This window comes from Athene noctua, chromosome 10 (genome assembly GCF_965140245.1).
Source record: "Athene noctua chromosome 10, bAthNoc1.hap1.1, whole genome shotgun sequence".
NCBI lineage: Eukaryota > Metazoa > Chordata > Aves > Strigiformes > Strigidae > Athene > Athene noctua.
Genome location: NC_134046.1, coordinates 17,990,332 through 18,014,613, shown reverse-complemented (window position 1 = coordinate 18,014,613; position 24,282 = coordinate 17,990,332). Strand labels below are relative to the sequence as shown.

The 24,282-nt window shown below is 46.3% G+C and overlaps 1 protein-coding gene across 2 annotated transcripts in view; it reads right to left on the bottom strand.

Moving 5' to 3' along the window:
* STAB1 (stabilin 1) overlaps positions 1-24,282 on the bottom strand; it is a 59,375-nt gene that overhangs the window by 9,712 nt on the left and 25,381 nt on the right. For both annotated transcript variants that reach the window (XM_074914590.1, XM_074914589.1), the window contains 32 exons: positions 24,079-24,237; positions 23,129-23,191; positions 21,717-21,818; positions 20,672-20,758; positions 20,198-20,309; positions 19,490-19,673; positions 19,135-19,228; positions 18,059-18,217; positions 17,073-17,168; positions 16,587-16,682; positions 15,927-15,974; positions 14,922-15,052; positions 14,418-14,529; positions 14,113-14,190; positions 13,638-13,739; positions 13,051-13,158; positions 12,410-12,541; positions 12,088-12,216; positions 11,165-11,221; positions 10,230-10,325; positions 8,935-9,130; positions 8,379-8,474; positions 7,216-7,261; positions 6,438-6,517; positions 5,349-5,474; positions 4,550-4,623; positions 4,123-4,197; positions 3,403-3,522; positions 2,365-2,412; positions 2,139-2,222; positions 683-829; positions 379-516 (listed from right to left, as the gene is read on the bottom strand). In XM_074914590.1, the coding sequence (XP_074770691.1) occupies positions 379-516; positions 683-829; positions 2,139-2,222; positions 2,365-2,412; positions 3,403-3,522; positions 4,123-4,197; positions 4,550-4,623; positions 5,349-5,474; positions 6,438-6,517; positions 7,216-7,261; positions 8,379-8,474; positions 8,935-9,130; positions 10,230-10,325; positions 11,165-11,221; positions 12,088-12,216; positions 12,410-12,541; positions 13,051-13,158; positions 13,638-13,739; positions 14,113-14,190; positions 14,418-14,529; positions 14,922-15,052; positions 15,927-15,974; positions 16,587-16,682; positions 17,073-17,168; positions 18,059-18,217; positions 19,135-19,228; positions 19,490-19,673; positions 20,198-20,309; positions 20,672-20,758; positions 21,717-21,818; positions 23,129-23,191; positions 24,079-24,237 (3,375 nt within the window). The remainder of the gene's footprint in view (positions 1-378; positions 517-682; positions 830-2,138; positions 2,223-2,364; positions 2,413-3,402; positions 3,523-4,122; positions 4,198-4,549; positions 4,624-5,348; positions 5,475-6,437; positions 6,518-7,215; positions 7,262-8,378; positions 8,475-8,934; positions 9,131-10,229; positions 10,326-11,164; positions 11,222-12,087; positions 12,217-12,409; positions 12,542-13,050; positions 13,159-13,637; positions 13,740-14,112; positions 14,191-14,417; positions 14,530-14,921; positions 15,053-15,926; positions 15,975-16,586; positions 16,683-17,072; positions 17,169-18,058; positions 18,218-19,134; positions 19,229-19,489; positions 19,674-20,197; positions 20,310-20,671; positions 20,759-21,716; positions 21,819-23,128; positions 23,192-24,078; positions 24,238-24,282) is intronic.

The following is a 24,282-nucleotide window of genomic DNA, read 5'->3' as shown; positions in this document are numbered from 1 at the left end:
AAGCCCATAGCACTTGTTTGAAGAGTACCAGAGAGACATGGCAATCTCATGCTACAATCTGCTCCGCACTGGAAAAGGAGTGTAATGGTTGGCATGGGACACGAACCCCCTGCCTGCATCCAGCACTGTTGTTTCCTAGTGATAGATAAGGCTCCTTCTGTCCCAAACATGGCTATGCCCCAAAGGCTGTCACCTTCACGAGCCAAACCCGTGCCCTCAGACAACCCCTACGCAGCTAAGAGCAGGGAGGAAGAACACCCCACATGGCCTTGGGCTGAGGGCGTCTCAGGGACAGCACTACCAGAGCTGCTGGGAGAAGGATCCTAGTTCTGTCCTCACCACAGCAGTTACCAGGGTGCAGTCACTGCTTCACCTTACCCGTGAGGTCTCCGAGGAAATGTTACGGCCCACCAGGTCACTTGGAATGAGGATCTGGTTGATGAAATGAATGACCCCATTCATGCCAATGATGTCACTCATGACCACTTTGGCTTCCTCATTGAGATAGATGCTATTCTGAGAGAGAAGAGATGCAATGAGGTATTCACACCACAGCACTTCTCTGTGAGCTGTCTGCGGGCCCTAGGCAAGTCACTTGCCACAACCACAGTGGCCTTCAAATGACATCAAAAGTGACATCCTGACAAGTGGGACAGGGAAGGGAATCGTGGCAGAAAATTACCTCTTTCACTGTGATCTTTATGTTGTGGCCAGATAAAGATGTAAGCGACTCCTGGGCTTCCAGGTCACTGGATAGCAATTTCTGGCAACCTACCATGTGGTAGCGAAGCAGGTCCCGGAGGAGACCTCTGCTCCTCCACTCCTCAAACTACAGACAGAAAACAAGAACGAGGTCACACTGGGGGTCACACTGGGGGCACTTTGCCTTTCAGGGGGGGCCCCAGACCCGACGAGGGAGACCTGGATTGCCCAAGCTCCTTCTGACCCACCCCGGGAAGAAAGCCAGTCCCCCCAAAACATGGTGACTGTGCAAAACCATTTGAGAGCTTTGGGAAATTTCAAACAGGCTTGACAAAGCCAGCATTCAGGTCCATTGACGGGGAACAAATTACCACATTGGCCTTGAGGAAGCGATGCCTAGGATATGCAGTTGTTGGGAATTGTTCTTTTATTTGGTGTATGGGGGGGCATATGAGAAAAAGGATGGGACTAGTGGTGTGAAGCTGCACAACAGGACTTGTCAGCACTGGGATATTGCATTACACCGGTACGAAAAAGCTGTCGGTTAAGAACCTGGTTCACAGAGTCATGAATAAGAATCTCTCCTCCCTCAGGTCTCCACTTGCCCCAAACATCCCACTTGTTGGGATTAGATGAAAGGGACCAATGGAAGTGGAATGGCAGGGCCTGGGGCACAGAGAAGGAGTAAGAGGTCTTTGTCTTCTTCCTATGAGGAGTGGCTGAGGGAACTGGGATTGTTTAGTCTGGAGAAGAGGAGGCTGAGGGGAGGCCTTTTCACCATCTACAACTACCTGAAAGGAAGCTGCAGAGAGCTGGGTTTGAGCCTCTTTAGCCTAGTAGAAAGCGACAGGACAAGAGGGAATGGCCTCAAGTTGCACCAGGGAAAGTTCAGACTAGATATTAGGAAGCATTTCTTTGTAGAACGGGTTGTTGGGCGTTGGAATGGGCTGCCCAGGGAGGTGGTGGAGTCCCCATCCCTGGAGGGGTTCAAGAGTAGGGTCGATTTGGAGCTTAAGGATATGCTGTAGGTGGGAACTGTGCTAGGCGAACGGTTGGACTAGATGATCTCCAGGGTCCTTTCCAACCTAGATGATTCTGTGATTCTGTCACAGATGCCTTGAAGCCTTGCTGTTACCAGCCTCTCATAACCATGGGCATCACTGATTGGCCACAGTGCCTCTGAGGGCCATGAGACAGGGTCTCCAGTAAGAGTCTCCTTAAATCAGGAGCTATGTCCACCCCTGCCCAGATGGTCTCTGCAGTGAGTTGGCCTCCAAACCTCAGCTCTTACACCAATGGAGAATGGGGGATGCCTTTAACCCTCTGCAGTGCAGCCCCTTTGCCTCAGTTCACTGGGCAGAACAGCCCCGGGGGGACACTGCCACAGCTGGAGCTTGCCGGACACCTGACAGTGCTTGGGGTGGGAGGATTCTTACCGTTGTGGTGTTTCCTACAAAATCTGTCCGTGGGACAAAGACAGTGAAAGGCCCTGCCCCAATGAGCTCCTTCATCTTTTCTGCCTGTGGTAGAAGAGCATTTGTGGGAAGGGAAACAGAAAACACAGTTTCAGTTAGCAAGACCCTTTGCAGAAAACCCTAAGTGGGATTTACTACACAGAGCTAGGGTAAAGCTGTAGTAAAGACAAAACTGTTTGTCACCAACCAGTATCATCTTGAAGAACACTGACGCATCTTCAATCCTTCCGAGCTCCTTAAACAAAAAGAAAGAGCTGGTGTTAGCAGAGTCCCTTCTGCTTATTCTGTGACCTGCTCCTTTCACTCCAGGTCACTCTCCCACCCGAATGAGACACCGGTTCTCCTGACACACCATAGTGAGCTTTCCCTCCCTCCCTCACCAGCACTGCGGGCATGGATGATGTGGAGGTTCCAAAGCAGGCACAGACCATTCACATTGCAGATGCTGCAGGATGGAGCAGACAGAGAGCTGAAAGCTGGCTGCTTCTGCAGCAGCTGTCCCAGGTGTAGGTCGCCTGTGCTCATGGGACACATCGAGTGCTTCACAAAACCTCTGCTTTAACCTCATTTTGCTGCCACTACCAGTTCTGGGATGCTGTCCAGAGTGGCAGACATAGGCTTGACAGGGCAAACTCCCTGTCCTTAGCACACTAACTTTCAGTAAGAGCAGTAGCACAGAACTGAATCCAGCTCCTCCTTCTTCCCAGCTCTGCTGTGAGGATGACAGCTTTTATTTGCCACTACAAGAAAAGGTCACCAGTTTGCCCAAGGACAGGTGTTGTATGGGCAACAGAACCAAAGATAGACTGCTGCCCTCCAGACTGGATCCCAAGTCCTGGCATGGCCACAGGGGACACCTGCCCTGATCCCACAGGCCAGAAGTGGGTTCCCCTGGGAAAAAAAAAATTACTTCCATTTGTTTATAACATTAAGAAAACAACATCCCAGAAGCATGGCCAATGCTGCTGACAGAGCAGCAGTGTTCACATCACGACTCCCTTTGGAGCAGTTGCTTCACTGTGATTCTCTCCCACTGCTGGCACTCCAAATACACCTATGATTTATGGATAGTTTGCCTCAAAGCATCTGTCTCCACTCCTACACCACACACGTGTTGATAAGACACTACAGATCTGCTCGCCTGCATCTTATGCTCAGAGGGGAGGGAGCAGTTTGCTGCAGAGCAGGGGGCCCAAACACAGAAGATGCTGCGCATGCTTCTCACCTGATACACCTTGCCACGACAGGTGAAGCCATCTCCAATACTGTGCCAGGAGCAGGAGCAGTTTCGAGTGCCAGGGCCTGTGTACTTGCAGAGCCCAAACGGACTACAGCCTCCATTGTTCTAGCATGAAAAGCAAAAGACTTGCACAGAGGGGCATCACCAACAATTTGAATGGCCACTTGCATGCATGAGCTGCTAAACTACATCCAGCCCAGTGGAACAAAGCCATTCCACCTGTCTAGTGTCTTAGAATAAACCTCATCCAAATCCTCAAGGGATTTTCAGCACCAAATCTTCTCAAGAAACAGGACTTTCACACCTTACTTTGGAAGCCAAAGTGATGACAAAACCCATGATTCTGAAAGACATTTTGACATGGCAATGACGCCATGAGGACAGATTACTTAAGTTTTTGAGCATGTCCCATACAAAATGAATGCAAAGAAATGAGCCCACTTGCCTCCAACCCCATGTCACTGTTTCTACACTCCTTCTCCCACAAGAGGGACTACTAGGTGGATGACATACTTGCAGGTCATTGTGAGAGGCAATGGAAACCAAACACACCAGGAAATCCCTTTGGTATGTGAAAAGGCAGACAGCCAGCTCTAACAGCTCTAAACAAGCAGGCTAAGCCTGTTCTTGCTGTTAACTGTTGGGAGAAAGGAATGCTTCAAGGCTGTGGCCTTCAACTCTGGTAGCAGCGACATACAGACATACCTGTTCACACAAGTTGATGGGGTTGCACTGGCTCACGCCATCCCCACTGTAACCAGGAAGACAGTTGCAGGCAACCTGAAGGGAGAACAGATGCTCAGTCTGAAACTTGGACCCAATAAAGAAAACACCCAATGGCTGAGCTGGATGGAAAGCATATGGTGTAGCACCCATCGCTACTTTCACGAATAACCATGCTTGTGTCAACAACAAATATAACCTGAGACTGCTTCCAGTGTCTGGCCAAAAGAAGGCATCTGCTTTCAAGAAAACTGCAACCTTTTTGTGCCCTTCCCATGCAACTTTTCTATGTGTAAGGTAATAAGCAGGAGGCAGCACACTGCAGTGGGAAGGATTGTCTCTAAGAGAATTACACAGTTGTGACAACCTCCATAACAATGTTGTCCTGACATCCATCTTACATACTCACCTTTCTCGGGCCTGTTTTAATGCACTCTGCGTTGGTGTGGCAGCCTCCGTTGCTTTCAAGACAGAGATCAATTTCTGCAGCAAAACAATAAGGCCACATCATTACTGGGGGCTGCTCAAGGCAGCTGGGAATCAGTGACCCAAAGAGGTATTGGGAAAGCAACAGGGACGACCTTCCCAGCTTGGGAAACAATTTGGTGGAAAAGAGACTTGTGATAGCAAAGGAACTGCATGTTCTACTCCTGCCACACGTGGTTCCCCAAGTTGTGATAGATCTGCCCACAGAAAATGCCACGCCTGCCCAGGTGTGCTTTAAAGGATGAGAGGACTGGTCTCTCCCACAGCAACATCTTCATCTTAGAGAATCACTGTGGGAGACTGCCCTCACCTCTGTATCTGGACCTCTCCACAACATGCATCAGGATAAGGAACATCTCAGAGCTCTTTTGGTTTGAGACCAAAACACTGGTCTGAGGCCACCCAGCAAGACACCAGCATGGGCACTCTGCCCTGTTTTGGGTGGCACTGTGCTGGGACAGTGATGACCACTTCAGAGAATGCTGAGCACACTCCTACAGGTATGTATGTACACACATACGTGTATGTGTGCATATACCTCAAAGCAGAAAGACAGTTGAATCTAGATCAGCCAGCTTGAAATAACCACTGCATGAACAAAGTGAAAGGAGAATTGAGTTACTCAACATTTTAACCTGAAATTTTAACACTTTTAGTCTGAAATTCCCCTTTGCACAGATGATGCCTCACCGCTACCACCAAAGCATGCCCTGAGCACTCACCCACGCAGAGCGTCCCGTCTCCAGCGTAGCCTTCCTTACAAACACAGGTTCTCTCTCCTGGGGACACTTTAGTACACACCGCGTGTATGGAGCAGCCACCATGATTGATGGTGCATGGATCTATTTCTGTGACCACATAGAAGAGAAGCAGAATCAATTCAAAGCATCTAGGGAAGGCGTACTGTGCCAGAAGGATCATCCATCTTAACAAAAATCACAGCATCTTATTAAAATCCCTTTGTTTCTTAATGAAACAGTAGGTCCTTTAAAGGCATGGGGCCTCATCCAGATCTGAGAGGGGCCAGTCTGAAAGTCATGATGAGCTTACATAGCTCCCAAATTGGCCTAAGAAGTCTTTCAGCCACAGCATTTGTTCACTGAGGACTAATGGTTAGACGAGAAAAAAAAAATTTTCCTGCACGTACATTTACATAATGGCAGGTTTTTTGCGTCCCCCATCCCTACTACTTGTTTTCAAACAAGGGCAATACTGAAAAGAAACTGTGATGTTTACCAGTGATTTGACTGTTACAATTTTATCACTGGTGGGGTTTTTTCTTGTCTGTTTGCTTTTGACATAGACCAGGTTTGTATGTAGCTCTAGAGCAGAATCCCAAAATCCAGCCTCATTTTAGCACAACTGCTGCACTGCTTCTACCCAGTTTTGGCATGGCCAGCAAAGGCCAGCATAGGAGGAGCACAAAATTCTAGCATCCATATTCCAGGGATTCATGGCCAAAACTGTCGTATCTTTGCCACCATTGCTGTGGTATCAGAACTAGTGCAACCCATTCATGTGCATCTCTCTCCACAAGCAAGAAGAACTGCCCTGCTACACTTGCCTGCCTTTTTATCCCTCTCTCTCAGGCTCTAGCCACAGCAAGAGTGTCCTGAGTAAAGCTCTGGACTGGAAAACTTCTCTACCAAAGCATGGCAGAGTTCATGGTGGATGGCTGATAGGGAAAGGGTTTGAATGATCTTTCCTCTGGCAACATAAAGCCATTTATTTCACAAGCAAAGCCCTTGTCTTTGTGTAGTTTCAGCAGGTGTTTGTAAGCCTTGAATCCTGCCCACCCTTGCTGGACATACCTGTGCAATAGGTCCCATTCCCTGTGTACCCAGCAGAGCAGAAGCACATAGGTGAGGAATCTGCAGAACTATTGAGGCAACTGAAACAATAAAGGCATAAACAATGACATCTCCTGATTTGCTCGGCCAGTGGGAAACACTATACAGGTCTGGCGTATGCAAGTCAGAGACCACAATGACCACAGGAGGAACACGCCTGAAGTTGCTGTGTATTTCTTTACAGCACTCAGTACTCAAGTCATGTTGGCCAGGGAGCTGGCATCAGGCACAGGCTTCTCACCTCGCACAGTGCACCTTCAAACCATGCCCACGTGCTTCTGCACGGTACATCGGAGATGGCTGAGTCCCGCTACCGCAAAATAGGAGACCAGATAATGGATGGAGAAGGCAGCAAGAGGGAGTCATCACAGCCCATTAGCCTATTTAATTTCTTTGTGGGGGCAGTCAAGGCAGAAAGGGATTGTAAATGGCTGGTGGATTTGCTCCATGAATCAGGCCAGACTTGGAGTACCTTGGAGTCTCTGCTTTCTCCCATCCACACATGCAGAAGGAACTTAGAAAGAATTTATGCTCAGACAGACAAAATCCTTGGGAAAACTGGATGTGGCTTAGCACCAAAGAGAGTTCCCAGAATGGAACTGACATTTATGCGTTTTTAATGAGCAGTCGCCTTCTCCCAGCCCTCTGCGAAGCCCTAAACACAGAATCACCTCTATGTAAAACACATACAAACACACATGGCTTTCTCAGAATGATCCAGCACCTTGTCTGTACTTACTTGGCCATTTGATGGCAAGTGTTATTGCATAAGTCAATCTCAATTCCTGCAAGAGAAAACACAAACATGACTTGGCATTTTCAATTTAGCATTTGTTGAGACCATTTGTGCAATCTAGAGTAAAGGACCCTGCAAACAGCCTCACTGCCACACTTGTCATGCCCTGACTGATGATGGGACACACCAGCAGTTTTTCTAGCTCTCCTGTCCTATGTGTCAGCTGGAAAACAGCATGGGATTTAAATTTTGACACTTTGCAATGGAGTGAATTCGAATTTCTCTGTCTGAGTTAGCAGTTTGATCCTATCTGCATGGCCTCCAATGAAACAAGACTGAAACCTCATTAATCTGGACAGATGGGGTCATTTGGCTTTGCCCCTTTCGAAGCAAAAAGATGAACTTTTTTCATATTTTACAGTTACACTATAGAGGACACTATATTGTATAGTATAGTACTGTATTGTATAGGACACTATATAGGACACTCAATTTCCAGTTATAAATACCACCAAAACATTTGACTTCACTACAGAATCAACCTTTGTATGCAAACTTTAAAATCCCAAAATATTTAGGAGCTCAGCTTCCTACCTGCCCCAATGGTAATCATAATCTCAAATCCCAGAAACAACCATCTTCAACATATTATTTTGACAATGACAGTTTTAGGAAGAACTGCAGACCATGGCCTGAGCACACCTAAATCAATGATCTGTGAGCAGAAAAGCAACTCGGCAGACACACTGGGGCCCTCTGGAGGCTTCAAATCAAGCCTTGCCACCTTCTTAGGAAGGTAACAGGAGTCATGGTCAACCTAATCTGTCTTGGAGCTTCCATCTTTCTCTCCCAGGGCAAGAGGCTGTTCTTGAGGTGCCTCAAATCTCAGTGAAGATGGAAGCAGGGAATATGCTTTTCTCTATACAAATTGAATCCAAATAACTTGAGGGCTCATGTGCTGCTGGGGAAGTCACACCACAAATACAGCTGGTGTGCAGGAAATGAGCTAGCACAGTCTGATAAGCTTCCGGGGGGATGCAAAGTATATGAGACTGTGGTCACCTTACTCAGTTAACACAGAATTGCTCTGGAAACTGAAGAGGATCACACAGATTTCTCTGCCAAAAAGGAAATATTCCACCATAGGCTTCTTCACACTCACGTACTTTCTTGGCAGGTTGGGCCCTTCCACCCTGGGAAACACTCGCAGCTCCCGTCCCCTTGCAGTCCATCGTTACATATGCCATTGTCGCAGGCACATTCTTCGGGGGAAAAATAAACACTCATCACTGTCAAACCAACCAGGTTTCACAAGTAGATTCTTTCTGCCATTTTGTTGGTTGGTCTGTTCTTAATTCAACACATCAAACTGCCATAAAAAACTGTCACAGGAGTATCAGCTCTTGTTCCCTTGCTACCAGGCCAAAAAGCCCAGGAAAAGACCACTCACCTCTACTTTCTGTAGTTTGGGTGGCAGCAGGATGAGCAGCATAACGATCAGTCATGCCTTGGTTTGAGGATGAAAAATGGGGCCACTCCTCTGGCTGACCACAGCGCTCACTCCCACTGTCCCTTTCAGCCCTGGCAGCTGTTTGCCTGTCTCAGAGATCTTGGGACATTTCTTCCCACCCACCACCCCTCCCAAAAGCTGAGATATGGCCACTTTTCTCCCCTTGCAAGCAGGATGGTAGAGATAACAGCTGCAACAGTCATCAGTGTCACCTGATTTGCAGTCCGCTCCGTATCGGCCCACTTCACACATTTCACAGGCAGTGCCGTGGAAACCCTCCAGGCATTGACACTCTCCACTGCCCTGGATGCCGTCCTGACACTCCCCGTTCCCAGAGCACCACTGGCCTGGCCTCCCTGGGCACATCTCGCACATGTGTCCGTAGTAGCCAGGGCAGCAGACAGACCTCTGGAGAACCAACAAGAACAAGTTGGGGTGAGCCATCTTGTGCAGCACGGACAAGGTACAGCTTTATTGTAGAAGCTACTCTATTCCTTTAATGATGTGATAGCCATAATTTTTGACAATGCATGAAAGGGCCAGATGTGCAGAGGTAGGATGGAGTGAACCCCCTAAAATGGGGTGCTCTGTTGCTCAGAGCTTCATGTAAAGGTCTGCGCTGCCCTTCAGCAACAGTAGTCATTTGGTGAGTAAGGCAAATGTTCCTTCCTGTGCCCATCCAGCCTATCTCCTGCCTGTGTCCCTAGTGTGTCCCACCAGTGAGATACTCTGTTGGGCAGAGAGGGGCTCTGCCAGAAGGTGATTTGGTTCAGAAACCTGATTTAATTGCACTCACTTCTTTCTGCATCTACCCATGGAGGGGGAAAACCATGATGGGACCAAGCTGGACAGTACAGATGAAGAGAAACATTGTCTTGTGAAGGGATGCAGAAGTGCCCAGTGAGGTACAAGTGCTGACTGAAGCTCTGCATGTGAGTACTGTATATCCAACTCACTCTCTCCCTTTTCATCCATCTCCCATTGCCACTAAACTCTCCGGGGAGATGCTTCAATACCTGTAAGAGCTCAAATTCACACAAGTCTTTCTTTTACCATTTCCTCTTCAAGTGTTTTCTCCCACCCGCACATTTTCATAAAACTGGTAGGGGGCATAATAGTTGCTCCTCCCTTTGGTTCAGCTCCAGTTAGTCATCAGTTATTTGGGAAGGCACATGCACAAGCAAAACATCATCATTCATGCCTCATTTCTTTAGGAAACCAGACAATAAACATTCAACTCCTCTTCCTCTGCAGGACAAGACCCAAAGTAAACAATACCAAAGCAGCAGACCACGATCCATCACTGTGCAGATGTTTCCACAGGTTTGTTTTTCCTCCAGTGCCCTCTATCTCCAGCATGGAGAGCAACTCCCACATGAGCCCATTCTCAGCTACACAATGGCACAGATGCAGCCAGGGCTTCAGCACAGGCTGTATTTCCATGGCTGTATTTCTAATACCTGTCTTGCTTTTGCCAAAATGAATCTGAGGCAAATATTTTTCTTACCAGAGAAACTTTTGCACAGGTGAACTGGCAGCCAAGTGTTTCTGTATCCCCAGAGCGTAATTCACAGTGAGCGAGATTCTTGCTTCCTGGCAATTCCTGCAGATATAATTAACATAGATCCAGATAGAAGATGTTACACTATTTAGACAAGCATTGTACATTTTGGCACTGTACATTGGCACATTGTACATATGGCAGTGTTGTTGCCTACAGAGGAATAATTTTTTTTATCCTACAGGAACAGCCCTAAAAATCTGATCTATCCACAGCTGAGACCAGCTAGGCATCTCTAGATGGGAGGTCACCACACAGAGTCTATTTTGTTACCTGCCAGATCCACGGTATACGTATCAGTATGCGTACTGAGAAAAAGTACTTGTAAAATTTTTGGTATAAGGTAATGAAGCTTAAGAAGCCAGATGTGGCTGCTAGGCAATTCACAGCCAGCACGGAGACTAAATGTTTAGTTGCTTTCCTCTCTGGAAATGTTTGTCACGTGATCAAAAACTAGCTGCAGGCACAACCAGCCCATCTGTGTGAACACATCAATGGTCCAGGTTAGGAAATTTTTACTGGTACCCCTAAACTGGCTTTCCTTGATGATAATGTCAAAAGAATAAAAGATGAAAAAAAGACATCTCTTCTTCCCTGCTAAGGAGGAAAACTTCCCACACTGCATGCTCTAAAGGGCTGCTGAAATTCAGGCAAAGCCTGGTGCCAGCTCTGTAAGGAGCCTCAGGGTTCACGTTTGTGTTTTTCCTACGTAAGCCTCCCTTGCTTTCTTCTTTCTCTTACAAGTCTTGCTAAGAATGAGCTACAGAGGACTCAAGGGCATATTTTTTTAGGTATCAAGATGACATCTATGGAACAATACAAGAATATCAAAGCAGTATCTGCAAACCATCTGTGAGATGTCACATGGATCAAAGACTCACCACAAGAACTGATCCAGGAGGACACTTGATCCCCTTCTCACACTTGCTGCATCTTGACTAGGGCACAGAGAACAGGACAAGTCACATGTGTGCCCTCTACCCACGTCACACCAAGACACTAATCTTGAATTACAAATGGTGTTGTACAGGCTGCTGGCTAGGACAAAGACAAAGATGTATTTATCTCTGTGGCTCAAAACACTGAAAGAGGAAAAATCATGATGGTTCTGGCTGCTATCGAGGGTTTCACACGAGGTCTTGTTCCTGCACTCCAGTGGTGTACACAAGGTCTTATCTCTGCACTCCAGAGACTGTACCATAAAACAAACCAAAAGACATCACACTACACCTTTCCTGAGTCTCTGAGCTGGGGTAGGGCTTTCTGTAGGGCTGGCATTCCTTCACACAAGGCTGAAAATACCTTTTTTCTGATCTGTAACAAGGCAGGCATACCTCAGCCTGACCCTGCAAGCTTCAGATGGCCAAGAGCCACAAGACACATGCGGGGTGAAATTTGGCCATGACTCCCAGGCAGACCACAGCATTTCCTAGGGGAGCTTGTGGTCATGCCATGCAAGAATCAGGCTGGATTCTCCTTCCACAGCTGAGTATCCATGAGTCCCTGCACCAGCCTGCCCCGGGTGCCAGCAAGTGGACAAGAACAAGACAGCTCCAGCAAGTGAACCGAACGCAACTGCACAAGAGCTGCAGATCTGCTGCGTTAGAAGTACAGAGCCTGAGGCTAGGAAGTGCCAAGTCTCCATGATGTCCCATTTCACATGAGACTCAGCTGGGTCAGACCACAAGCTACTCTCTCATCCACATGGAAGAGATGAGGTAAGTTGTCTGCTATTCATCAGTTTGGTTCAGCAGGTGGAGAAACCCTGTGAAATGCTGGTCAGCTCCTTACTAATCATCACTACCTTTTGTATGGTGGTGGTATTGGCAGTGCAACGATTCTTCTGTATCTGGAGGACCTGTGAAACCCCAACCAGCATGCCATTTCTTGTCTCAAGAAATTTTCCATCCAAAGGAATATTATTGACAAACTTCTGCAGAAGAGAAGAAAATGGCTGAGACAATAACCTCCAACTCCTCTTGCATGGACTGCTTAACAGCTGTCAAACACTCACAGCAGGTAAACTTGTAAGGGTGTGCAAAGCAGAAATGGGTGTATCCAGATACTAGCCTTAGAAAGTGATAGGTCAAGTCAGAACCTCAAAAAGAACAGTCTTCCTTCCTTACCTGGGTGCTGTTTTGATAAAACATTAGCCAGTAGGAGAACCCTAACATGCTGTTCTTATGAATTCCACTTTTCAAGTCCGTGGGCAAGAGTTTCTCTCCCAGTACAACGTGGTACTGCACTGTCTCGCTGTCCTACATCCACAAAAGACCCAAATGTTAGGACTTTCTTGACTTCCTAGATAAAAATTCAGTCAGAGTTATGGCATAGTAAGAGTTCCTAAGCATCTGTAATGGCTCATTAAGCCCACAGAGCCTAGTAACTTCCTATCACAGATGACTGATCACACCTAATTACTACTGGATGAAGCCATAAATGGTTTTTGCAACCTTTCAAAAGGTTGAAAATTGCCACAGGTATGTCACAGCCAGCCAGGAAGGGAAACATGTTGTGCCATCTATCCACATATCTACAAATCTACTCAGAAATTTGCATTTGGAGTCCAAATATTCTTTTCAGATACCATTGCAACACCCCAGGAAACCTCATTTCTTTCTGCCACCTTTCTCCCAGCTTTTAGCATCAGATATGTTTCTCTTCTCCCTGCTCAAATCTACTGAACTCAAGTTTATGATCTGACAGTGTACATGTCCCTGCACTTACTGCAATACATATTCAAACTATAAGCAAGCAGTGAGCTTACCAGCTGTGTCACATTGGCTGCATGGCAGTACTCCTCAATGGAAGTATTTCCAGGAACAAAAACTGTATATTTTTCAGATGACTCAATTTTTCCAATGAGCTGGTATTGCTAAAAAATGTCCAAACAGTAACATTAGCACTTACACTTACTAAAAACCAAACCACACATGAAATCAATTACAAAGGCAAGAGCACTAGAGGAAATGCTTGAAAACAGGATATACAACTTCTACTCAGTCACACACATATAATTGCTTGCTCCTCCTCCTGGGCTGATATAAGTGGAGCTTCTTGATTAAGAACAAGAACTCTTCCTCTAGGTTTCTCTGCCCTGGACAAGCATGAGAGTGCCTGCAGTAGACAGGTCGTCTTCCACTGTAATAACATGCCAATGATATAGAGATCTAACTTTAGCATATGTAATTCTTTGGCTGCTCAAAAGAGCTTTCCTGGAAGATCCCAGGAAACAGGTGGTCTCCCTCTTCTAACCAGGCAGTTCAAATTTTGGTCCACCAGTACAGGGTAAGTTGGGCATTTGCTCAAAAGACAGTTCTGACAATCACGTCAGTGCTCACCTCAGCTGCTTACCTGTAGCAACTCCCTGAATGTGCTGAATGAGGCCACTGTCTCAAGCTGTTTCTGCAGACCTGGAGGACTTGGTGGGATATCTTCTGAAGGTGGCAACAAAACCTGTGGAAAAAAGTGAGTTCAGAAGAAAAGTTGGGCAAAGGGCTCTGGGGGAAATCACACTAGACTCCAGCCCTGCTTGCAAGAAAGGCAATTAGAAAAGGCCTCATTTTACACAATTCTGCAAGAGCCTTAACTCTCCTTCTGTCAGCCAAGAGAAGAGGAACTCCCTTCCCACTTGTCCTGAAGACAAATATTTTAAACTGTTGTACAGGAAACATCTGTCAGGACCTTGTGATAACCAAATATATTTTTGCCGTTCTATCCCTTCCTAACCATCCAGACATGTACTCCTCCTTGGTCCCATCACAGATGCTGCAACACAAACCTGCTGCTGCAACTGCAGCATTTCCCAGTATCGCATGTACTGACGTACCTTACTGAGGACATGAATAATGCCGTTGCTGGCAGGGATGTCACTGACAACTATACTTGCATTCTGGATGCTTAATACCTGCAAAAGTATCAGAGAGAGAAGCAAAGGGATTAGAAATTTCCAGACAAGTTCAAAACAAATGTATTGTTCATTCAAGGTTGCACATGATTGATCTGGATACAATTTTTGAAAGATGTCTGAGTTTGAAGCAATCAGTGTCCCATCCAGGCTCCCCCCTGGATACAGCAGCTCTTGAGCAGTTTAATTCGATACTGGTACACGCGTGTTATGTAAGAAACCCTTACACCACTCCTGGTGTTTATCTGCCATCTAATCTGTGGGTTCAGGGTGGGTAGTTCTGGCCTGTTGTACTTTTTGAGCTTTTCACCAGTGAAGATGCCTTCGAGAAAGTGGGCCCTGAAGGGAACAAGGGCAGGTAAAGAAAAGATTAGGGCACTGTTTGTAATAACAGGGAAATAAGACCATACCACCCAACATTCATGTCTCTCACATGAAATAGTTAACCATGTGGAGAGACATGGTGGAATTATTTGTCCTGATGCCATCTGCATCCACATGACAAGGAAAATTTCTCTCTGCACATACATGAAAAATAAACCCACTTGCAGTTGCCTGAGGTCTATTATGTTTTAAATGCCTACTAAATTCTTTGCTTGCTAGATATTTAATCTTTCTTCTATATTTATTTCAATATAACTCTTTATTGGTCTTGCACAAGCATAAATACAGCTCACAGCTTTGTTACTGTTGTTTGGCAATATAAACCAAAGGCAGGAGTCTCCTCGTACCTGACTAAAAATGGCAGCATGTCTGGCGTCAACCAGAAATCTTTCTCAGTCTTGTTCAAGTTTTTGATAGCTGTCGCTGATGGCACCAGGACAGTGACATTTGTTCCTGCTGGGATGCTGAAGAGAGATTTCTGTTGTCCAAAGCACAAAAATGAACAAATAAGACATGCAAGTGCCACATCTCTGCTGCGAAATAAAACCAAGAGCCATCCCCGCTTCGCAGTCATGTGAAAGGGATGTGTGGGCAGACATGCTCAGCAGCACAGCAGGCTCTCCTGGGCATGGCAGGTAAGTGCTGTTGGCAATGAAAGCCGCAGGTGGTTCAGCCAAATCAGCTGACACCTGTTTGCCAAGGGAAAAACCTGCTCCTTTAAGCCCCACTTTTGTACTTCAATTAATCTTCACACCCATTCTATCATATCCATATATTCTTTCTGAACCCTCAACATCAGCTTTGAGGAAGGGACCAAGATTGGTTCTGGCAAAAGCAATGTTTGCAGCAGGACAGGTAAGCTAAAGCTCGGTTAGATGCCGTGTATCATAGCATGCTTCCACAGACTCGCTGCCCTCTGCAGTGTCTCTGCTGTTGCCACACCAGAGACAAGGAAACAGTAACAGGAAAAGGAACAAACACACAGTCTAACTTCTCAAAGCAGCTCTTCTGAAAAATAGCTACTATAATGCTACTCCTTTTTCTTTCCCTTCTGTGCTATTTTATGATGGCCAGGAGTTACAGATGATACAACCATGAAAATTAAGTGTAACACAGCCCCAGCTTCCTCCAGTGCTAGAAACAAGACCCCCATAACACACTCAGAACCCTAATTCTATCACAAACTCCAGAGCTTTTCTACATGCCTGCTCTCTAATGATTTCTCTTTTGCTGTGTTTTGGTTTTCTCTAATGAAAAAGATAAATGGAGTTGCTCTTTCCCTAGCAGCACTGCTCACAGAGACTTCAATTTTACTGAACTTACCCGTGTGGGCACCCCATGGCTGTTCTTACCTTAAGCCAGTCGTAGAAGCCTGCGAAGTGGGAATTCCTGGCCAGCTCCTGTTTCCAAATAGAAACAACAGAAGGGTTACCCCTGACGAACACTGGGGTTGCAGGGCTGGGGGACCCAGGATGCAGAAAGAAGCCCTTTGCAATATCAAATCTGGCCATAATGACTTAGACATTCCCCTTTCACCTTACAACCATTACAGGCACCGTGTATCCTGAGGAGGGAAGGGTACTCCTAAAACCACACTCCAGCCATTAAAAAAAATATATATTCCCAAGCAAACAAACTCTTTTCAACTCCTCTGCAATTGCTCATGTTTACCAGGGACAGAGATTGAATCCACAATGGCCTTTGATATTTCTAATGACAGAAAATGGGCCTAGCAGCTCTGACCTGAAAAAGTTTCCAAACAACAAAAAAAGATGACTTAGTGGACAGGAACGGACAGGGTGAAGCAGCTTAGAAATTATTGCCAATGGTTTCACAAACACATTGGCCTTGGCACCAGTCCTGTCTCTGCGGCCTTGGGCGGAGATGTGCTGTGCTGTCAGGCTGGTGCTGGGAGAAGGAGTCAACTCAGGTAACAGAGAAAAGGAAAGTAAGAGCAGAGTCACATTTCTCTCCAATCTCAAGAAGACCTCAGGCATTTATTTTTTACTCACTTTTAGAATATCCCCATAGCATGTCATGCCATCCCCCATGTAGCCTTGAGGGCAAACACAGGACCTCTCTCCTCCTCCAAGGGGTACACACATAGCCTGCAAATACAAGGAAAGAAGAAATTAGAGTGCAAACACAGGTTATGCAGTGTTATACCTAGCTAGGAATTGAACTCTGGCCTCCCGTGGCCTGGGCTAGAGGAGCACACAGAAGCACCTTCCTCCTGTTGCCTTTATGGTGGCACTGAATTCACACCTCATGCAGCAAAGCCTAGGTGATGGCTTTGGTTGTGTGAACTCACAAAAATCAGAGGATCCACCTGGGTAAATTAGACACCAAACCTTTATAACACCTCAGTGGCATGCTAAGATGATGATGAAACATAAATCCTTGAAATTCTCTCAATGTTGTGGCTGTAAAACCTCTGTCAGGGAGCAGAGGAACCTCCACTGCCCTGCCAGCCTTGGGACAGCACTTCAGCTACTCACCAGGTCATGGCAGCCACCGTTGTCCATAAGGCATGGGTTAATTGCATCACAGTTGTGACCATCACCAGCATAACCCCTCTTGCAGACACACTTGCTCTGCAAGAAAGAGACATTTTCATTTTATAGACCTATCAGAGCATCCTAATTTGCTACCCAAAAAAGGTCTAAGGCAGCAAAAACTATTCTTAATTTATTTTCCCAAGTTTTCTTCCTGGTCCCTCAAGACCTGGAAATGTGGAGATATATCCTTAGCAGGACATCATCCTCTATCACAGCACACACACTGATTACTTAAGTGCGTTGATCCCTTGCACTGCTTGGCTGTGGGAGGGTCACTTGAAGATAATGGTTTCCATCTTTATTTCCAGCTTTTCAGGGAATGACACAGACTTAGTGAATGGAAGAAAGAGAAGAGGGCTTCGTTTCAAAGCTTCCTGCTTTCAAGATAGCTAGGAGAGCACTTGCACATCTGACCTCACTAAAATCTGCAAAAGATTTGGCACCTTTTTTCAGCACATTGTCCAATGCTCCCCTGGCTCAGTGGGGAGAAGCACTTTGAGAAGCAGCATCCTGAGAAGCCACTTGTGCATGCTTTCCTCCTATCTCAAGGTGTCTGACTCCATGGACTATCGGAAGAGCTGCACATGCTTTTCTGTATATTTTAGCATTGCCCAGAGACAATGCTGTGATCTGGGATCAAGGGAGACACAACAACTGATGTCTTACACTGAGCTGTATTATGGAGTGTAGTCTCTTCCCTTTGCTGCATGAAAGTTTCAGAGTAGAGCAGCAGCCTCAAACACATCAGTGCATCTCACCTCATGCAAGCATACTGTGTGGTTTTAGCTGCAGGTGATGTTTCTGGCAGCAGACAAGTAGTCTTTGCTGCTGACCAGACCAATTCCTACCTCTGGCAATCCCAGGCCACCTCAGAGCAGCTTAGGAAATGTTAAGTCCACCATCAGACTGCTTATAATTGATCATACCTGGCCAGGGCCGATATAAACGCAGTTGGCACTGATGTGACAGTTCCCTCTGCTCTCCAGCATGCAGTTGTCTATAGCCATGCAGACCTTCCCGTCCCCAGTCCAGCCCTTGTTGCACTGGCAGGTGGCGGTGCCAGGGCCTGTACTGATGCACAGGGCCTCCAGGAGAAGAGAGAGAAAAAGAATTACACTGAGCAGAAGAAGGGAGTGCAGTGCAAATACAGCAACAAATCTCCTTCAAATCCTTGTGGACAGCTTCTGAATGATCAAATCTGATTCCAGAACTGGGGAGGGAGGGTGGAAGCATCTTCTTCAGAAAAGTTCTAGACAACTTCATAAAAAAGTGATTCTGTAAACATTTAGTGTTTTCAAAGAGGCAGACACTTGTGTCTAGGGTGGTTCAAAACTCCCAGAGTATTCCCTACCACCCTAGTAAAGCTCTTCCATCAGAGGAAATATTCCCTTGAAGAGGAAGAACCCAGTCTCCTGCCTGGAAATGTGGAATGGAATCAACGATGGAGGGCAGATCTCTCTCAGGAAAGACGTACTTCGCACCCAGTAACATCCTATTTCCTTCCATGGCCCACTATGTTCTCCTCACAATTATGATGAGGTCTGACCATTTGGCAGTCATTTCCATCATAAAGCACCACAGCTCTTATATAATAATGTAGTGTTGAAAGGATAATAATGTAGTGTTGATGGTTACTAGAAACATGAGTTGGAGCTCACAGCTAAGCTACAGCCCGAACACATCAAGAGAGAAACTAACACTCATCAGAAGAGCTTGAGGGGAAAAATCAATGTGAACCAAAAGTTATCTGTACAGCTAAACTCTGTAGCTGTCAAAATATCTGGTGCAAACCTGCCAAACTCTCCCTGGGGTGTTACATTTTAGCACCAACCCCAATGATTGACATCCTTATGATTGACTGTGTCATGGTACCTGTTACTCCACCCCATCTTACAGACAGAGAAAGTTAGCATGCAAAATGCAACAGTTCCAGGAGTCCTGGATCCCTGCTCTGATTGATAGGAGCTGCTTCTCCACGCTTCGACAGTCTGACACCACTTACATTCTGCGAACAGCCTCCTCGTTCTGGCTGACTGCACAGGTCGATGGGCTGGCAGGAAAACCCATCACCTTCGTATCCATCCATGCAAATGCACCTTGAAAGTATAAGCACAAAAGGGACACAGATAGAGCAGCCCCTTCTGAAAGCCAGCAGAGAGCAAAAAGGCAGTTTGAGCCTCTCAAGCAAGCAAGAACCGGACTTTGATTTCTAGCAGGTTGGCTGCATTACTCAAACATTCCCATGCACCAAGTACACAGACGTATATACACAAATAGAGGGCTGGCGGCCTCACAGCCCCTGTGTGTCTGTACAGTGACAGTATGTCCACCTGAATGTATATGCCAGACAGACTGACCTTGCTGTGTCATTGAGGCTGCAGACAGCTTTCTGGTGGCAGTACTGGGACAGCCCACTTGGGCCACAGTTCTTGGATGTCCTGTCACAGAATTTCCCAGTATAGCCTTCCTTACAGGACCAGGACTGACACACACCACCGCTGCCAGGCCTGTTGTCACAGACACCATGAACACAGCCACAATCTGTCAAGTACATGGAGTAAGATCAGTAACTACAAAAAGTCCAGAATCCACCACAGTGAGGGCATTTTGTAGATTCCCAACTTTCCTTCACAACGCCTTGTGACACTAAATGATCATCCCATTTGTTCTTGACAGAGAGACATCTGCTGAAAGACATCCTTCGTAAATCAAAACCTGGCCAGGGAACAGATCCTGTGACTGCCTGGGTCTGTGTATTTTATAGATTGTAAGGACAGGCTCAAATTTAGGCTATCAAGGTCAAGGTGCTTGTCAACTGTCTTCTCTTTCCCAGGAGGAGAGATCAAAGTCCCACACCTAAATTTGGCTGATATTTCCAAGACCCCCATCACCACCTGTCATATCAGCCATGTTTTCTCCACTGTTGTTTGAAGGGGCACCCACCATGACATTTCCATCACTTCTTTCATGACGCTGATCTTGCCAGAAGGGAATCCAGGATACATGAACCCGCACTATAACCTTGCCCTACACTTCCCTGTAGACTCTCTACCAGAGTTACCAACCTTTGTCACAGTTCTCGCCATGCTTGTTTGGGTCTGAACAGATGTGGCAGGCTGCTCCTTTGAAACCTTCAAAGCAGTGACAGCTGCCATTCCCTTGTATGCCATCGCTGCACTGGAAGGAAAACAAAAAGAAAGCCCAAGTGATTGAAACTTGGGGAACCATGGCAAAGCTAAGGCATTGATGTCTATCAAAGGCACTTTGATACTTGCAGTAAAAAACAGGACTTTGAAGAGTGATATTAGTAATACAACATCTCACATAGTCAGAGCTGTCCCCAACAGCCATGTGATTCACATTAGAGCTCAAGATAGAAAACCCACTGAGTACGTGCCATTCTCCCTGGATCTTCTGCTGCCACTGATGTGGGCTTAACCCTGGAGCACAAACTCTGAATTGTACTTATCTTCAACTACACTCTCTAACCACATTGTCTCAACTGCTCATTGCAACACAGCAGGATCTTTCATATTTACATTTCCCCGGCCATAGCATGGACTGGAAAATCCCCCTGGGCATGGCATGCAGTCTGGACCAAAGAATCCTTTGCAGCATCCAGGTTTCTGAAACAAAAGCAAAATTGGTAAGGTATGATGTGACTTAACGAGAATTACCTGGAGTCATCCCACCCTCATAATTCTCAAATCCTGGTCCTTCTCTCTGCCATGGACTGAAACGGACTGTCTCATTTGTCATCTGTGTTTCTAGGAGCTCCTGCATTTAAATTATTTTTCAACAATACCCCTCTTTCTGCTCACAGCCTATTCTTCTCAGAATAAAACACTGTTTTCTGCTCTCTCTCTCACTTCAACAAATAGGATCCATGTTTTCTGTGAGTTTTTATAGCACTGGTCCACTCTTTATCCATGCTGATGACTGCATTCCTTTCGAGGGATGTAGAAGTCCTGGATCGCAAGCCTTGTTATGACTGACCAACAGAGGAACAATCACAAGACAAACAATCAGCAGTATTTAATGAGACACCCACAAATCATTCCATATAGTTGGCACTGAGAGAACTCAGGAGCTGCAAGCAAACGTGAGGTCCATAAACTCACTAAGAGCGAGTTTCCCGAACCATCTGACAGTGTTTCATAAACAGGATGCAATCACTTCACAGCTTACAGCACTTTCCCTCTGCTCAGCTTCCTTTGGGAGAAATGCTAAAACCAGGGTGCTCTCAGAGTAAATGTGACACAGCTGACACTGCACCATTTGTCTCATGGCTTCCTCCAGCTTGGCTGATCACAACTGGCTTGATCTTTTACTGTACTCAGGTTTAATCGAGCTGCTTTCTAACATTTGCAACAGGTTGGTACCCTGTGTTCTCTCTGTTTGCCAAAGAAAAAGCAGGTAGCCAGCTCATGCGATGGTCCTGGGACAGCCCTTTGCATGGGACAGCTCTCCTTCTGCTTCTATCCAGCCCCCTCTCAGCTCAAGGAGTCAGAGCTCTTCTTGATGAATGAGGTAGAGGAAAGCTGAGCTCCTTTCACAGGGAACATGGTCTTCCATCACACTCACCGTGACGGTTTGATTGCAGTACCTGGCGCACCCCTTCTTCAGGACATTCAGGCCTTGTGAATCATGGATGTAGACACATTCTTTTGGGGACAGTGTTGGTTCCTGTACAAGCAAAACAAGTCATCAGTACTGTAACCTTCTGTTCTGCTGTTTTTGCTGCAGAGAGCAACTATGCCTATCTCTGAGCTGAGGAAGTTCACAGAGAAGCCAAGGTGAAAAAAATACCGTTAATGGCATGCCTATCATGAAAGAAGGCACACACAGCTTCCTCTTGCTCCCAACAGTCCCCAAGACTGAGCCAAGGTACTGCCCTTTTGTTCTAATAATAGTGTCTACGATAAGGGAAAGAGTGAGAGTAGGGGGAGAGGATAGGGAGAGAGGGGGAGGATGGGAGGGAGAGGAGACAAGGGGAAGAAAAGGGCAGGGTGTGAGAAATAGAGTGTAAGAAATACAGGAGGAAAGAGAAAGGAGTGGGGAGAAGGCAGGAGGGAAGGGGAGGGAGGGAGGGAGGGAGGGAGAGAGGGAGGGAGGGAGGGAGAAGGACTAAATAATTTTGGAACAATGTTCAGTGACTGGGCATGGAGTTAGACATGGGCAGAATTGGGCCCCAGATGATTCTGGCTTCACCTGCCTCAATCAGAGAGGAAAATGAGCAGCTAGTGATTTTGCAGAGCTCTACTTAAGACATTCATGCTGAGACCACATCAGCAAGTTTTCCTGAAAGTCAGATCTCTCAGAAGACACCCAACAGTTAACTGGTGAACACTTCTCTGGCTTTCACAAACATCTTGGGCCTGGCCTTCACATGGGGATTTCCTGGAACTTGCTGTTCTGCTAAACTCAGCATGGGATAACTCAAACACCAGCACCCAGCCTCTCCTCCTTACTGCACCTTCAGCTAGTTCTGCTCATCTCCAAACCAACAGGGAGCACAGGCCAAGAACAAATTGTTTCTCACCCTCTGCAGTGCAGAAATCTTCTTGTGATTCTCTGGCCATGACATAGACAGTGGTAGTACTGGATGGTACTACTGGGATCAGACTTGGCTCTAGCAGTCTGGAGGAGCTGGCAGACTCAGCATGAGAGCAGAAAAGCTCTGCCTGAGGCAGAACACAAGTGCTAAAAGCTGCAAGTCTACACTTTCATTTAGTCCAGACTGTCTCACAGCTCTCTCAACTGATTCAGAAAACAGACTTCAGAATAAGAGATAGCACAGAGCAGTTAGTGGATGACAGGCTGGGATGACAGAGCATGGATATGTGGGGAACACATATCCTCTAACAAGCCTCTCTACTGGCTGCCTTTCCTGCTTTTTATTTATTTTCAAGTGGCTTGGGTTAGAAACTGTCTATGAGTGTGTCTGTATGTCATCATACAAAGAAGAAACTACTGGAATAACCACAAATATTTACCATTTTTCTGCTGCCAGGTGGGCAAATGCTGTTGTTGAGGGCCTCACAATCCACACAAGAGCCCTATTGAGAAGACACGATGGGAAAACTTAATCTTCACACAGGAACCCATTCCCCATGCCAAGAATGCTACAGAGCTACTGCTCCCAGTATGTATCCAAAACTTCACATGTATCAGAAACATTCCTAGGAGTTTCCACACTCTGAAATGGGCTAAATTTATTACTTAAATAAAATGACTCCTTTGTCTTAAGGAGATGCCTGCACCTGACTGCAAGATGGGTCTGTCTCCCTCCTGTGAATCTGTCAGCCACTAGACATGCAGCTATGCTGGAAAACCCTCTGGGCATCCATGCAGCAGGCCTCACTAAATCACCAAGTTATGTGGACCCTCTGGCTGCTTGGGATTAACTGTGTCTCTCCAGATGAGGTACCTCTTGCCCATTCATCCTCTTTCTTCAGTAACCTACCAGTGATAAAATAGGGGAGCAAGGACCTAAAATAAGGTATATAAAACTGTTCAGGTGAGAATATCACACCACACAGCATTTGTAGCTCTTGCTACTGAATGACTGCTTCCTGTCCAGACTACAGGACACCAGTGCTGATAGTGATGGGAACAAAGCATTGTCAGCTGAGTTGGCAACTATGGTGTGAAGAAGGTCATATAAGGTCTTATGAAAAGGCAAATGTATTTCTGAATCAAAATCAGGATGGGTGCAAGGGAAGAGCAACCACCTACAAGGAACATTTGCTGATTGCCAGGAAAGCAGTGCCAAGTGCCAGCAGAAGAAACACTGACAGTACTGGTACTGCCTAAATTCACATCGGGGACCTCAGAGAGAACACATTTCACAAATGCAGTTTAATACACAGCCTGCTTTTGTCCCTCCAGGTGACTGTGTGGTCTACAGGAACTGCTAGGATGAGAATGAGAGAAGCTGACTTACCATCACAATTTTATGTTGCTCTTCATTGCATCTGTGAGGCAAAATGGGCATTATTGAAGGAGGGATGAGGATGCCGTCCAAGGTATGAATAACACCATTTGATGCCACAATGTCTCGCATGTTTAGGGGGATCCCTGATTCATCCATCAGAATTCTTCCCTGATGCAGAAACACAAAGAATTAATCTGCATTTTAGCCTGTTAG